The 15,442-nt window shown below is 36.5% G+C and overlaps 1 protein-coding gene across 1 annotated transcript in view; it reads right to left on the bottom strand.

Moving 5' to 3' along the window:
- Positions 1–15,442, bottom strand: part of MORC1 (MORC family CW-type zinc finger 1) — a 163,109-nt gene that overhangs the window by 121,561 nt on the left and 26,106 nt on the right. The window contains exon 9 of the mRNA XM_055316032.1: positions 1,733–1,858. Within this exon, the coding sequence (XP_055172007.1) occupies positions 1,733–1,858 (126 nt within the window). The remainder of the gene's footprint in view (positions 1–1,732; positions 1,859–15,442) is intronic.

The raw sequence follows: 15,442 nt of genomic DNA, 5'->3' as shown, positions 1-15,442 counted from the left end.
TACCCAGGGTGTTCTATCACCCTGCTGAAACTCTAGAAAATCAGTATGATAAACATCCCACCCGTTTTCGGCGCGAACCTGTCTCCCTAACCTTAGCCGTTATGTTGGGACTAGGGGTCGCTGCTGGGGTGGGTACTGGCGCAGCTGCTCCGATCCAGGGCTCACGGCGTTATCTAGAACTCCAAACAGCTGTAGATGAGGATCTACGGACACTAGCGCAGTCCGTTTCTAAGCTAGAACAGTCCCTCCCCTCACTTTCAGAAGTAGCACTTCACAACAGGAGAGGCTTGGATTGACTAGTCCTGAAAGAGGGAGGACTGTGTGCGGCCCTGGGAGAGGAATGCTGTTTCTATGCAGACCATTCTGGAGTCATCAGAGACTCCATGGCCAAACTCAGGGAAAGGTTAAATAAAAGACAAAGGGACCGGGAGGCCCAGCAGGGCTGGTTTGAAAGCTGGTTTAATCAGTCTCCCTGGTTGACCACCCTAATCTCTACCATTCTGGGCCCTCTAGTTATCCTGCTCCTGCTGCTAACTTTCGGCCCCTGCGTCCTCAACCGGCTGCTCCAGTTCATCCAAGACAGATTGTCTATTACCCAAGCTCTGGTATTAACTCAGCAATGTCGGGCCCTCCAAACTGAAGAAATAAATGTTCCCTAAGATTTTAAGGTTAAAATCAGCCCAAACAAGAGGAGGGAATGAAGAAACCTCCCCCCTTGTAAGTAGGGCCAGCCCTAATCCAGAGGCAGCCCATCCAGTCTTCTTCCTGAAATTTTAGCAACTAAAAGCATTCTGTTTACAATAAGAAAACCGTTCCCCCCCCCCCCTACACCCTGACTGGAATGTCCCTGAATAGGTTCATGTTGACCCTCCCCCAAATCAACCTGGATGCTACGCGACTCCCGCGGTTCTTTTGTCTTTAGGCAGTTTCTTTCCTTTTGCCTTTTAAAAGATCCCTGTAATTGCTAATCGGGGCTCTTTTCCTCCTCGGAGGCGGAGAGCCCGTTTGCGCAAACGTTCAATAAACCCTCTTGCTAATTGCAAAAAAAAAAAAAAAAAAAAAAAAAAATTTTATAATATGTAAATGTTGGCTTCTAAAAAGTTTATGTTGGTACAAACTTCCGGTTACAAAATAATTAAGTCATGGGGATGTAATATACAGCATAGTTAACAATACTATATTGCATATTTGAATGTTGCTAGTGAGTAGATCTTAAAAGTTCTCATCACAAGAAAAATTTGTAACTATGTCTGGTTATGTTTGTTAACTAGTTTATGGTAAAATATAAGTGAACCAAATTTGTGTTTATAAATATGTTCATTCTACACATAATATATACACACATATATGTATGATTTAATAGTTCAAATACCTTGGGTAAACAGAACACATAGTGAACTATGATTTTTTTAATGGAACTTATCATAAACAAAGAACCTAGGATTCATAAAAAAATAAATTCCTACTTGGAATGATTCTCTAACTTCAGAGAGTTCACGGCAGTGTTGTTATTATGGCCAAATATTTGTTACACATGATTACTCTTCAGCAAACCTTTCAGAGGCAGTCTGAATTTTATTTACAAGAGTATAAACCTTGCCATCAAATTATAAAATCTTACTATCAAATTGTAAAATTCTTACTATCAAATCACCTTGACAATTTGGGGAAGGGGGCAATATTGATTTTATAATAAAAACTCTATGAAGTTAATTGAAAGAAAGTGAGTTACCTGGGTCTGTAGAGGCAATAGCATAGGTGTTTTGTTTTAACTCTTTTGGCCTGAATGAATATTCTCATCCAAGGTTCAAAATACAGAACAGATGTGTAGGCTCTGAATGACCATCTCTCTGGAAAACTAGAATAGAAAATATCAAAAGGCACACTGTAGAGGATGCACCAGCAAATCTTGCAATACTCACATACCTCATTAGGCAGGCTTCTAAATACAAAGGGCTATATAAATCACCTATACTTTGATTAGAACTGAATTTTTGTTGGCAACTGATGCTAAGTAGACGTACACCAGCAATAGAAAATACACTATCCATTAAAGCTATTGGATCAAAAGGGTAAAACCAATTCAAACAAACAAAACTATCCCCCTATTCAAAAATAACAGGAGGAAAAAAAATCTAGGCCCCCACCAATAAGAAACATTTCCATGAAGTTACTATAAACAGAGAAATACAATAAAAATGTTTAATTTGCATGGGAAATCATGAACAATAAATATTAAACTTCATTCTGTAAGTGCAATAAGTATTAAGTATTTATGGCCAGCTGAGAGGAGAAGTCTGATGATGTGGTGAGTGAGAGAGGAGAAAGGAGAAAATTAAAGGACAGAAAGGCAATAAAGCGGGAGCAGACATAACGTAAATAGCCTTGTGAAGGAAGCTACCCTTGTAAAACCACAGGTTGCTGGGAAATCACTGTGTTGCTGTATACTAACTCCAGGGACGCTCCCTATTAGAGCCCATTTATGAACTGTAAATCCTCTCCAATTAGATGAGAAATAAAGATCAAAAAACAAGCCCAGCTGTGCTTGGGAAGTAGAGTTCTTTATCTACTGGGCCCCAGAAAAGACTACTATGAAGGGTACAAGGTCAAATAGAAAGGAGGGAGCCCTACGCCCACCATGTTTACAATCCTACTTCAGTCCAGAGGGAGACAAAGATGATGAAAAAACAAACAAACAAAAAAAAACCCAGAAAGCTTGTCTAAGGGGGCCTGCTCAACAGAGTCACAGACCACTGCCAGTTATTCCATACGAAAGGGCAGAGCTTTAAGGAATTTACCAAAATTAAGATAAAGCCGGTAAGAAATCCAAAGATTTCCTGGCTGGTCATAAGTTCCTTTAGGAATTCTTTTAATTGTTTAAAAAGAAATTATTTTCAAGAAAGACTTGAGTAGAATTTCCCAATAAAATATATATAAAAGTATCTGGTCCATGGCTATTATTCCATAAATACTACTGTATCTTGAACATGACCAGAGAAGCTATCTGCATTACGGTATAGCACCATAATACCGTGGGTGGCTTTTACTACACCAGAAGTTACAGTCAAGTAAATCTTCACCTGTTAAAAGAAAAGGGGGGGGGGAGTGTCACCTTGGGACACTATAAATATTCCAAGGGCTTCAAATCCTTTCTGGATCTCTTGATTAAAAATTGCCCTTAGAACCAGTAGCTTTCTTCGACTCTCCTAAAAGCTAACACATTTCTGTCATTTGAGAGTAAAAGTCAAAAGTAATTCAAAGCCAAGTTTGAGAAATAATGATGAGAGATCAAATTGGGCTAGACAAGTTTAGGTTTAAAAAAGACATTATACAAAAAAAAGATATTAAAACAAATAAGGAAACGAGTATTTCTACCATTTGATAGCTCACTTTTTGTCCTCATCCAATAAATATCTATAGGTAAACAGGCATAGCAGGTGTGCTGGTGATCCTCAGGATGTCCTCTATGTTAGGAAATTCACTGGAAGGGCTCATGGGATTTAGCACAGATCCTTGGCAATCTGGCCACCACTTAACTTGGGCAGTGGTGGGCAGTCCCACCAAGTGCCAGCTGTAGTTAGTGTAGGCATTGAGGACCACTCTCAGTTCTCTAGATATGGGTCAGGCTTTCTTATACCCAATTCCTTGGCCATTTTTGGCTAACTCCTTTTACCCTCCTCACAGTGCAACTTGAGATCTCCTAACCTCTTAAAGCCTTCCCTCACTCCCCAAGATTGGGTGAATCATGTGGCTCTGGTGTTCCCCTTCTTCTTCTGTGACTCCCCATCAGAGCACTTGCCACTGAGTGGTGTGTCACTGTCACTGTCACTATTTTTAACTAGTTTACAACCCCTCCCGGTTGTAAACCCACGAGGCTAGCATCCTCATCAATAAATATTTGTTGCATCAATGGTATTTATTCAGGACTTTCTTGGCTTAATTTAGAATGAACAACAGGGAGTTCCCTTTACAAGAAAGACTTTTAATGATTGATCATCTTCAATGATGATACTATCAATTTTTATAAATAAAGCCAGTTACTACGGAAGCTGAAATAGAAGTGTACTAAGTTATCTTCAAAAGATGTAAGAAAAAAAAAGATGTAAGAAAAAAAATACTGTTATTTTCCACCAACCAGGAACTACTTCACATATTTTTCTCAAGAAGTGTTCTCTTGTTTGCTTTCTTTTCTGTCCTGAATCTTGCCAGAAGTGCCATATCTCTTCATCTGTATCTCTCTCTCATTTTTCTATTTAACTAGCTATAATCAACTAAAGAAAGGAAGAGAGGGTGCTCCCCGCCAACAGGCGCATGCACAGTCACATGATAGATATGGGGAAGTAAGAGTGTTTTAAGCCAGAAACTGGCTCGAAAGTTTGTGGAATATAAGAGCAGATGGAATAGTCTATGCGTTTGTCCCTTGCTCAGCATTTGGGAATTCTTAAGAAGTCTCTAAATCAGTCTCTAGCTGTGACTGTGGCCTCAGTGTGGCCTCTTTCTTCTCCTAATCTATCCACAATGTTTTGCTGCTGTTTTAAGTGTTTCTCCATATGTGGCCTATCATGGGTAGGTTGGTGTGATCACCAAACTGTAAAGGACAGGAAAGGGGTCAGAAAGAGAGGTCCTGTGGCCGTATCATATCTCCTTTATCTACTAATTCAGATTCTCTGTGGCTGAAGTCTGAGAATGTAAATTTTTTTAAGTTACCCAGGTGATTCCTTTAACTGTGCAAGTTTTGAGAATCACTGCTTGGTAGACATGCTGGACAGGGCAGTATGTAAAAATAGTTGTCTGAAAGAGAGAAGCAGTATTTGGATATAGGACACCCTCTACATCTATCCGCAATGGGTACACAGACAACGGACTCCCATTGAACTGCCCTTGTAAGGTCCACAGTTGACAAAAATGACTCTAAACTCCAGGCAATAAGTTAGATTCCTTTTGGAATAGCTCAGAAGTGCCATATTTTTATTCATGAAAATACTGCATATTATAACCAAAATTGTTTTCTAAATTTATTGCTAAAGTCCCTACAAAATCTCTGAGGAGTCCTTAAAGTTGAAATTAACAAGGCCTATATTATCTTGAATATAAGGAAGTTCATAAAGATTTTTAACTAGTTTAGATTCTGAACTATGAAGGGGCTAACCAAATTTAATCTTAGGGTGGATTATACCTAAGAGAAATGTCAACTCAAAGAGGTAATTCAAAAGAAAAGTTATAAGCTATGCAAAGTAATGAAAGTGCTTGTCATAACCATGCTATGGCAAGCAGCACATTATAATTTGAAACTGTAACTTCAGTTAAGACATAAACTAGAGACATTATGGAATGCTGCCCAATGACTGTCAATTTAGGAACACACTGGCAATGTGGCATCTAGTTTCAACACATTACTTAGCACAAAATTTCAACTCCATTATTCCACATTATATCATCACTCTCAGCGTTGTTTTTTAAGATGGGTTCCTCCAGTTGCCTGAGATCCTAAGCCATGATGGATTCCAGGGGTATGACAAGCCCCTTCAGTGACAGCCAATTCCATGACATGCCTTTTTTACTAGAGTCTATGCTTTCTTGCATTTTCTCATAAAGTTGAATATGTAAAATACTTAGAATCTTAAAAAGACAAGTCACAAAAGCAACATGGCACAGGGAAATCACATGCATAATAGAACAGGTACAATGTTCACATGGCCTTAACCCCCAAAAGGGAATCAGGAAAAATGTTATAGGAGTGATCAAGTCTTCACAATTTGGAGCCCAAAAGAAATTTCAAAGGTAACAGGAGCACTTCACAAAATTTCCCCAAATCCCCTCTTGCCCCTAATAAAGATCTCCAATGATCTTCAAGGATAGAGGAGAGTAGAAGCCACTACTAAGAGCACCAGTACCATCCAATGAAAGTAGATACTTTCACACATCCTTAGAAAATTACCTAGACATTGGCATTCAATTCAGTTTACCTGAATTCACTTGCTGCTTGTTATATATCAGACACTGGGTTAGTTTCCAAAGTACTATAACAGTAGTGCCAGAAAGAAGTGTTGTAGGCAAAAGCAGAATGGAGGCAACTAAAATGCATTTGGAACCTCCATGTGCCAGGTACTGTGCCTATTCTATTTCTACAGCATTGATACTAAGTAGATGATGCTATATACAGTCTCATTTTGTAGATGTAAACACTGAAGTTGAAGCTCAGAGACCATAGATAATTTATCACTAGAATGAAAGCTCTCCCAATAGAATTCACGCCATTTTGGGGCAGAGATATTTGTGTTTTGTTCCCTAATATATCGCCCAGCTCCTAAAACAGGGCCTGACACTTAATAGATATCTACTGAATGAGTGAATGCAAAATGAATCCATCTACAGCCAGCTACTCAAGGGGAAGAACCAGGACTGGAAACCAGTTCTAAGCAACTATAGAGCCCATTCTTTCTATAATGTACCAGTTGCCTCCAGGGAGGACTGGCCTGGGGAACGGTGCTGCAATGTGACTTGGAGTGGGCATCAGAGGATCAACAGCCGCACCTCCCAGGACTCTCCTGCCTGCGAGCCTGAAGTTCTGGTTCTTTCAACTTAATGGACAGAACTGGACTCACGGGTCTGGTGTCCACATTTTTAAATTGTGTTTGTACCTTACTAGACACAGGAAAAGTTAATATGGCAATAGACTGCAAATGCCCCTCCCCCCAGTCTTCAGTTTGGCTTCATGTCTCTGCTGACAGATCATGCCATTACATATAGGACTATTTAAAAAAAAAATCAAAGACATAGACAGAATCAAGTTGGGAACTATGAACACATACTTGTCTCCTGCTGAAACCCAACAAAGAATAGTAAGGAGCCCTGTGTGCCTAGAGAGGAGTGGGACAAGTAGTCTGATTACAGAGGACAATGTCACATAGGATACAGCAGAGCATTATAAAGAAAGACCTTCACTTTCCCTCTGAGTCTAATGGGAAGTCATAGGGAACTCTTCTTGTCTAGAGAGTTTTTTAAAGACTGCTATGGCTGCTAGAATCGCAAGGTTGGCATAATTTCAAAGGATGAAAGGGTGGGAGCAAAGAGACCTGTGGCTTGGTGGAAGGCCCTCTAAAATAACCCCCGGGGAGACTTGACAGTGGGCTAGACAGGGATAGCAGTAGAGGAGATGCTAAATGGCTAGGTCTAGATCTATTTGAAGGCAGAACCAATGTGAAGTAAACAAGTTAGAAGTCCCCCAAGAATCTGCAGGACAAGATTCCTGAGTATGAAGAATTTTTAAAAAGTCAAAACCCACAGATAGACACTTTGTGGAATTTCATTTAAAGTTAAGAGAACTCCTAAAAGCTATTTGGTGTGGGGGTGGGGGGAGGAATGAGTAATTTACAAAAATTCAGTAATGACATCTACATCAGACTTCTCATTAACAACATGAATTCAAGAAGTCAAATGAGCAACAGTGCTGATGGAAAGAAACTTTATTTTTTTTTAAAGTAGGCTCTACGCCCATTGTGGAGCCCAACTCTGGGCGTGAACTCTGAGATCAAGACAGGTCTAAGACCAAGAGTCAAATACTTAACCTACTGTGCCACTCAGGTGCTCCAAAACATTGATTTTTGAATCAATGTTTCTTTATTCATTTAAACAAATATTAATAAGGAAAGGAAAAATATAGACATTTTTAAGGATACAAGTTTCCAAAAAACTTACCTCCAATGTACTCTGAAATAATTATTTGAGGATATAACCCAGCAAATGAACTAATGAGTGAATAAAATGATAAAGGATGAAAAATGTGTGGTAAGCAAAGAAAAATAATAAATCTTATAATTTAGTCTAAATAACTATGCAGGGTATGATATAATATTGTAAAGTGCTATAAATAAATTCAAACAGAATAATAATCAGAAAAGGTAGAACTGGTATGGGAGCATATTAATTAACTCTATGATAAGAAAACTAAATTTAGGTATGTTTATTTAAAATGTAAGGTAATCCACTGTGAAAAACAGAATGGAACAAATGATTTTCAAATACTGAAATAGAAAAAAAAATGAAACTTCCTTCTTGGCAAAAAAAATCACAAATCAACCAATCTCACAAAGGGGGAGAAAAAAATCAGAACAAAATTAAACAAACAAACAAACCCAAGACCAAACCAATGACAACCAAACAACCAAATTAAATATAAAATATAAAATGAGAGGGCAAAGTAAGTCCAGCCATAGCAGATGTCATAAACTAGATAAATTTCCTATTAAAAGATAGAAGCACCTAGACTGAGTCACAAATCTAGTTATATGCCATTTATAAGAGACAAATTGAAAATTAAACACACCGTTGAGAATAAAACAGTAGAAAAATATATGGTAAGAAAAGTTAACCAAAATCAAGCAAACATAGGTTAATGTCAGACAAAAATAGAAACAAAGTTATTAAAAAGTATTAACTGGAATACAGAGGATATTTTATATTGATAGTTTCCTTAAGATGTGTATGTGCCATAGATCTAATGACTCAGAAACATATACAGCAAAAATTAGAATAAAAAACAGTATAGGACAAAAACATAGGCGCTATAAGACTCACTGCTCTCAGAAATTGAGAGATTGAATAGGAAAAAGAAATAGAAGAGCTGAATAATTAAAAGCTTGATGTTACAGAAACTTTTTCAGAGATTCACAATTTTTCCAATGTTTAAAACATTAGGCCACAAGAAATCTCAACAAATTTCAAGGAGCAGAAATAATGCAATCTACAGTCTCTGATCACCATATAGTAAAATCAAAACAATAAAAGGATATTTGACACCACCCCCCAAAAATCTATGTACTTGTAGATTTTTAAAATACTTTTTAAAAGTAACTCTTGAGCTAAAGAGAAAATCAAAATGGAATTTATAAACTATTTAGAAATAAGCAATAATGAGTAAGTCTTAAAAAGCTGGGGTGGGCCGCCTGGGGGCGCAGTTTGTTGAACTTGGTTTTGGCTCGGGTTGTGATCTCAGAATGGTGGGATGAGCCCTGCATTTGGCTCCACACTCAGCAGGGATTCTGCTTCTCTCCCTCTAACCTTCCTTCCACTCGCATGCTCTCTCTGCCTATCTTTCAAATAAATAAAATATAAATAAATAAATCTTAAAAAAAAAAGAAGGAAGCAATAATGATAGTTCTACTTTTGAAATCTGTAGAATAGAGCCATAATGCAGGAGGTGGGGCTAGGAGGATGCATAAAGCCTCAGTTTAGATTAGCAAATGAGGTTGAAAGTAAACAAAAGATACACCTCAAGGAAGCAGAAAAAGTAAAATAAATCCAAAGAACATAGGAGAAAATAAGAAATATATAATATAAACCTAGTAGACTTAAAAAGAATCCAGAATTATTTTGTTTCTAAAGACACTTGAAACAACTAAACCTCTCTAGCCAAGAAAAAGAGATGGCCTAACATGCAATAAAAGTAGTAAAAGTGGATACAACTATAGGATTGGATAAAACAGAAATTTGATAAGAATATTTTATCAACAAATTTACAAATCTAAATAAATATTTTTATAAGAAATTATAAATGACAAATTTGACCCAAGAATTTTTTTAAAAGATTTATTTATTTATTCATGAGAGACACAGAGAGAAAAAGGCAGAGACATAGGCAGAGGGAGAAGCCGGCTCCTCACAGGGACCCCAATGTGGAACTCGATCCCTGATCCCGGGATCACACCCTGAGCCAAAGGCAGATGTTCAACGGCTGAGCCACCCAGGCGTCCCTTGACCCAAGAATTTAAAAATATGAATAGATTAACAGTTATAGAACAATTCAAAAGTAATGAAAGTAAAAAAGACAGTGATAAGACCACAGATTTTTTAGAGAATATCTACTAAACCCACAGGCAAACAACAGGCTCATTTTATGTAAACTCTTCCAAATCAACAAAAGAGGTGAAAAACTTCTCAACTCACTCTACCACAATCTGTACACCAATACTAAATAAAGTAAGTATAATAAAAGCATAATTATAGCCCAGTCTCATGTGTAAGCATAAGGGCAAAAAAATAGTAGATAAAATACTAGTGAAATTAACACAGTGAATACTACTACATCATGAACCATTTGGGTTCATTTGAGGAATGGAAGGATGATAGTTCAATATCACAACTTTACTAGAATAATATACTATTTAAACAGTTTAAAAGAGAAACAATGAAATCACCTCAACAGATGTCAAAAAGCATTGACTTAAACTTAACACCAATTTCTTGATATGAAAATTAAATAAAAGTCACTCAATAAGCTAGAAATAAAATGACTTCCTAAGTTTGACAAAAGGCATTGATTAAAAGGAATAATAACTAGAACAAATATCACACCTAACGGTCAAAGATAAAAGAATTCCATTAAGATAGAAACAAACCAAAAATCATGTCTGTTATTACCACTCAGAGTTAACTAATTAGTTAGAACAAGAAAATAGAATAATAGAAATGAAGACACAAAACTATCATTATTTGCAAATAAAGCTTATAGAGAAAATCCAACTGAAGACTATTAGAATAAAAGAATTTAGTAAATGGTGAGATATAAAATCAATAGTCAAAAGTCAATGGTTTAGGAATGCCTGAATGGCTCAGTCTATTAAGCACCCGATTCTTGATTTTGACTCAGGTCATGACCTCAAGGTCATGAGGTTGAGTGGAGTCTGCTTTAGAGACCCTCTGCCTCTCCCCCAACTTACTCATTCTCTCTCCCCAATAAATAAAATCTGTTTTTAATAAAAGTCAATGGTTTTCCTTTCTGCACATTAACAATAATTAGAAAAAGCAGTGGAGAAAAAAATCTTATTTGATTGTCAAGAAGTCATAATACCTATGAACTTAATAAAAAATGTACAAGACCTATATGAAGATATAATAATATCTAACAATTATTGAGTATGCACTCTGTGCCAGGTAATGATCTAAGCACTTTTCAGTTCATACATCGCCTAAGCTTCATAACAACCCTATAATACTACTATTACTACTACTACTATTGTCATTGCCATTTTCAGATAAGTAAATTGAGGCTCTGTAGGGTTAACTATTTTCCCTAAATTAGCGCAGCTTATAGAACTATAAATTGAACTCAGATAGCGTAACTACCAAAGCCTGATTCTTAACTACTATGATATATATAATGATGTAGAACTCCACTCAACTATATAAAAGACTGAAATAAGAACAAAAACATAACTGTCAGTTCTTTCCCAATTAATCCATAAATTCAATGGACTACCAATCAACATCCCAAGAGCATTTTTTGTAATAAAACTTGAAAAGCTGATTTTGAAATTCATATGGAAAAGAACATCTGCAAGAACAATCATAATATTTTTAGAAGGACAGTGAAGGAGTACTTGCCCTACCAAATATCAAAACACATTATAAAGGCTATAGCAATTAAAAAGTTTTAATGAATTGAGAGCAGAAAAAAATATATGAAAAGAACTAGGCCATCCGGAAACAGATCCATATATGATGAGAATTTAGTTTATATCATTGATGCATTTCAAATAAATAGTAAAGGCTGAACTATTTTAAAAGTGCTATATCCATTAGAAAATATTAATCTGTCCTACCTCATGTACACGCCATGCTCAAAAAATAAATTCCACATAGATTAAAAAGCTACAGAAATAAACTACAAATACTAAAAGAAAATATATTTGATTAAGGAACATCTGAGTTTAGAAATGCAAAAGAAACTCATAAAGAAAAATAAGAAAAATATTGACAGATTTGACCTTAAAATATAAAAAATATCTATTAGACAAAGGACAATACTAATGATATTAAAAGTCATGTGGAGAGGAGGGAAGAGAGTGTATGTGGCTATAAAAGGCAATAAGAAGGATCCTTGTGCTGATGTGTTGGTGGATTTGCACCAGGCTGGGTAGATTTCATCATTGTCAATACCCTGGTTGTGATATTGTATTGTAAGTTTAGCAAAGTAACAGCAATGGGAAACCTGAGCAAAGGGTACACAGGCTTTTTCTACGTTATTTAACTGCTTAAGAGTTGATAATTATCTAAATACAAATTTTAATTGAAAAAAGGTCAAATGTCAGAGCAGCTACATGGCTTAGTCAGTTAAGCACCCAATTCTCAGTGTTGGCCCAGGTCATGATCCTGGAGTCCTGGGATTAAGTCCTGCATTAGCTCCACACTCAGTGGAGAGTCTGCCTGAGATTCTCTTTCTTTCTCCCTCTGTGCCTCCCTGCTGCTTACTTGCTTGTACTAGTGTTCTCTCTCTCTCTCTCTCTCAAAAATAAATAAATCTAAAAAAAAAAAAAAAGACTAAGTGTCAGACTGGAGAAAATATTTTCCTCATATTTAACATCCAAAGTAATAATAGCTAGAACCAAATAAAAGTTCCTAAAAAAAATCAATAAAACTACATAATAGAAATATACAAATATAAGCGAAAGATACAAGCGAATTATGGAAGCAAAGTAAGCATCCACAAAACATTAAAATATAATCAATATTGTCAAAATCAGAAGAAAACAAAGCGCAGAGAAATAATCTACCTGGCAAAATTTTTAAGGTTTGATTACATCGTATCTTCGTGAAAATGGGGCATTGACAAAATTCAGCTCATTGGTTAGGTGCACAGTTTAAGCTTTTTGTACAGTAATTTAGCACTATCTATTTAAATTTAAAATTACTACCACTTAATCTGGCAATATTATTTCTGAGAATCAATAATAAAGAAATACTTGTGCAAGTGCCCCAAAATAGAAGCATAAAGATCACCATTGTTAAAATAGTGAAAAAGTGAAGTCAGTCTAAGGGCCCATGAGTTTTGAGGTACAATACATCAATGTAAAATAACTGAATATTACAAAAAAGTGTTATATACCAATGTATAGTAATTTATTGCTTCACATCCATTTTTAAAAAGTTATTTTAAAAAAGAGGAATACGATTATCCAATGAAAGAAACCAGGATTCCTTGGAGGAATGGTCAATTGTGTCACAGCAACAGAAGTATAATATGAGCCTGGAATATCTTATGATGCTGAAAATGTTCAAAAATGATGGTGTCATTGTATGTATGTCAAAATAATACAAAAGCCAGCTTGAACAGGTTCCCAGTAGCCAATTCTAGGACAATTTTAACCACAAAATTAACACTGTTAGTAACAGATTATTACCCTTAAAATTAAAAGGAATGCATGGGTCCCTGCTGTGCATAAAGAGAAAAGGAGGGAAAAGATGAATGATGAAGCAAATGTGATAGGATATCACCATCCGGGGAAGCGGAGGCAAAGATATATTGGAATTCTTTGTATTATCTTTGCAACCCTGTTGGAAAAGTTGAAATTATTTCAAAAGAAAGAGCTAAGGAGAAAAAAAAGTGTGAATTTAATATAAACTGAAAAATACTGAAAAATCTAGATGATATACTTAAAGATCCCAAGCTACAAAATTATTTCTATAGTAGAAGAAAGACTGGAGGGGTTGGGGTAGAAAATGAGAAAGCACTGTTATACTGATTTATGCATTTACGCACGTTTGAGAAGTTTTGAATACACTCATATCTGTGTACTACATAAGGCCCACTCCACCCTCTGTCCCAAAGACTACTGTCCCTGGAGCAGGGGCTGGGCCACCAAGAAGACCAAAGTGAAGAGTGAGATACAGGAGAGTGTAAAGAAAACTTACACTTGGATCCAGGATTTGGCGGCATACCTTCTATGAAATTTCAAGATCTCGATTATGAAATTATAATTCTATACTGGTATCCACATAAAGAGTTCTACGTCCTGGGATGCTCGAGTGGCTCAGTGATTGAGCATATGTCTCCAATTCAGGGTGTGATCCCAGGATCCAGGATCAAGCCCCAAATCAGGCTCCTTGCAGGAAGCCTGCTTCTCCCTCTGCCTATGTCTCTGCCTATCTCTGTGTCTTTCATGAATAAATACATAAAATCTTTAAAAAAAAAGAATTCTAAGTCCTATGAATTAAATTTAAAACATCTGAATTACAGAGTCATTCCATACCTGCTGTCCACACAGACTCTCTGAGTAAGGAATACTGAAGGAGAATTATAGCTCTGTGGATTTTGCAGGCGCCAACTTATACTAACCCCACGTGAGGCATCTTAAACCCTCCCATCTACCACCTGTCATCTCCATTTGCTCAGTCCTACTGTATTCAATCAATAGGGGACCTCTGCGAATTACTCTGATTTTAATCATCTGTGTGATTGTTACTAAAAGCTACTAACAGCCACCAGGGAGAAGGAAAGGACAAAGTAACTTGATTTTGTTTTGACTACTTCAAAGGGTGGGGGGGACTTGGGAGGGGTAAAATTTGCAAAAATTTGAGATGTGGGACATGGTCCAGAGTTCCAAAAGTTACCACAACATAAACTAACAAATAAACATGTCTAAGCTGTCTCTGAAGAAACATCTTGTTTCCCATCATCAGTTCGCTATTATTTTCATTAATATTCCATATTCTCAGCCCTTCCCCTGCCACTTTGTTCCAAAGTCTTAACTTTCTTTTGATTCCTTCCAAAGTTATTTTTCATGTTGTCTTCTTCCCTTTTAGGGCACTTTGCCTAAATTTAACATGGCAGATTCTTTCCCTGCAGATACAGCCCACTTTCTGCATATCACCCTGAAACTATGTATGATTCCCTGGCACTCTCCACATGCCACATTCACAGATTCAAATTCTGATTTAATATATCACACGTTAAATACAGACTTCTGCTGATTCTGAAATTCTGAGATGACTTATCTATCTACATAATTTTTTTAAAAATTTAAGTGAAAACAGGTTGTCTTTACAGTGATATTTCCAAAGCACATGCTACTGCCTCTGTGCTTGAACATCACTCCTAATGAAATTTTCATGAGGTTACTGTCATCTTGAAACAAGACCCCGCTGATGGTTGGATGATGGTTGTAGACCCTCATCCCAAAGCCTTAGCCCGAAGCAAAAAAAAAGGGTTTGGATTGCAACTCAAATATTCACAATAACTGTATGAAGATTCAGACACTTTGACTCACTAGTTCCCTTCCAGGGAATTTGTCTTAAAAAAAAAAATTCAAAAGAAGAGAAAAATCCATCTGCCAGAAAATGTTTATTTCAATATTACCCATAAGTAATGTAAAACAGTGGGACCAATGCTACCATCCAAAAATATAGAAATCATTATGTAAGTTAGAATGAATCAATTTAATGGACTATTATAAAACCACTTAGTAAGAAATCATTATGAAATGAGACTTACCAAGACTACATAATAACAAAGTTCAGAAACAAATTGTAAATGAAAAAAGGAAAATGAGAAATCACACTTAAAAAACATTAGAATCAAATAACAAGAATTAATAATCAGGGCAGCCTGGGTGGCTCAGTGGTTTAGCACTGCTTCAGCCCAGGTCGTGATCCTGGAGACCCAGGA

This window comes from Nyctereutes procyonoides, unplaced genomic scaffold, assembly GCF_905146905.1.
Source record: "Nyctereutes procyonoides isolate TBG_1078 unplaced genomic scaffold, NYPRO_anot_genome, whole genome shotgun sequence".
NCBI classification, from domain to species: Eukaryota; Metazoa; Chordata; class Mammalia; order Carnivora; family Canidae; genus Nyctereutes; species Nyctereutes procyonoides.
Note: the sequence above shows the minus strand (reverse complement) of the source record. Positions and strands in the feature narration are given on the sequence as shown.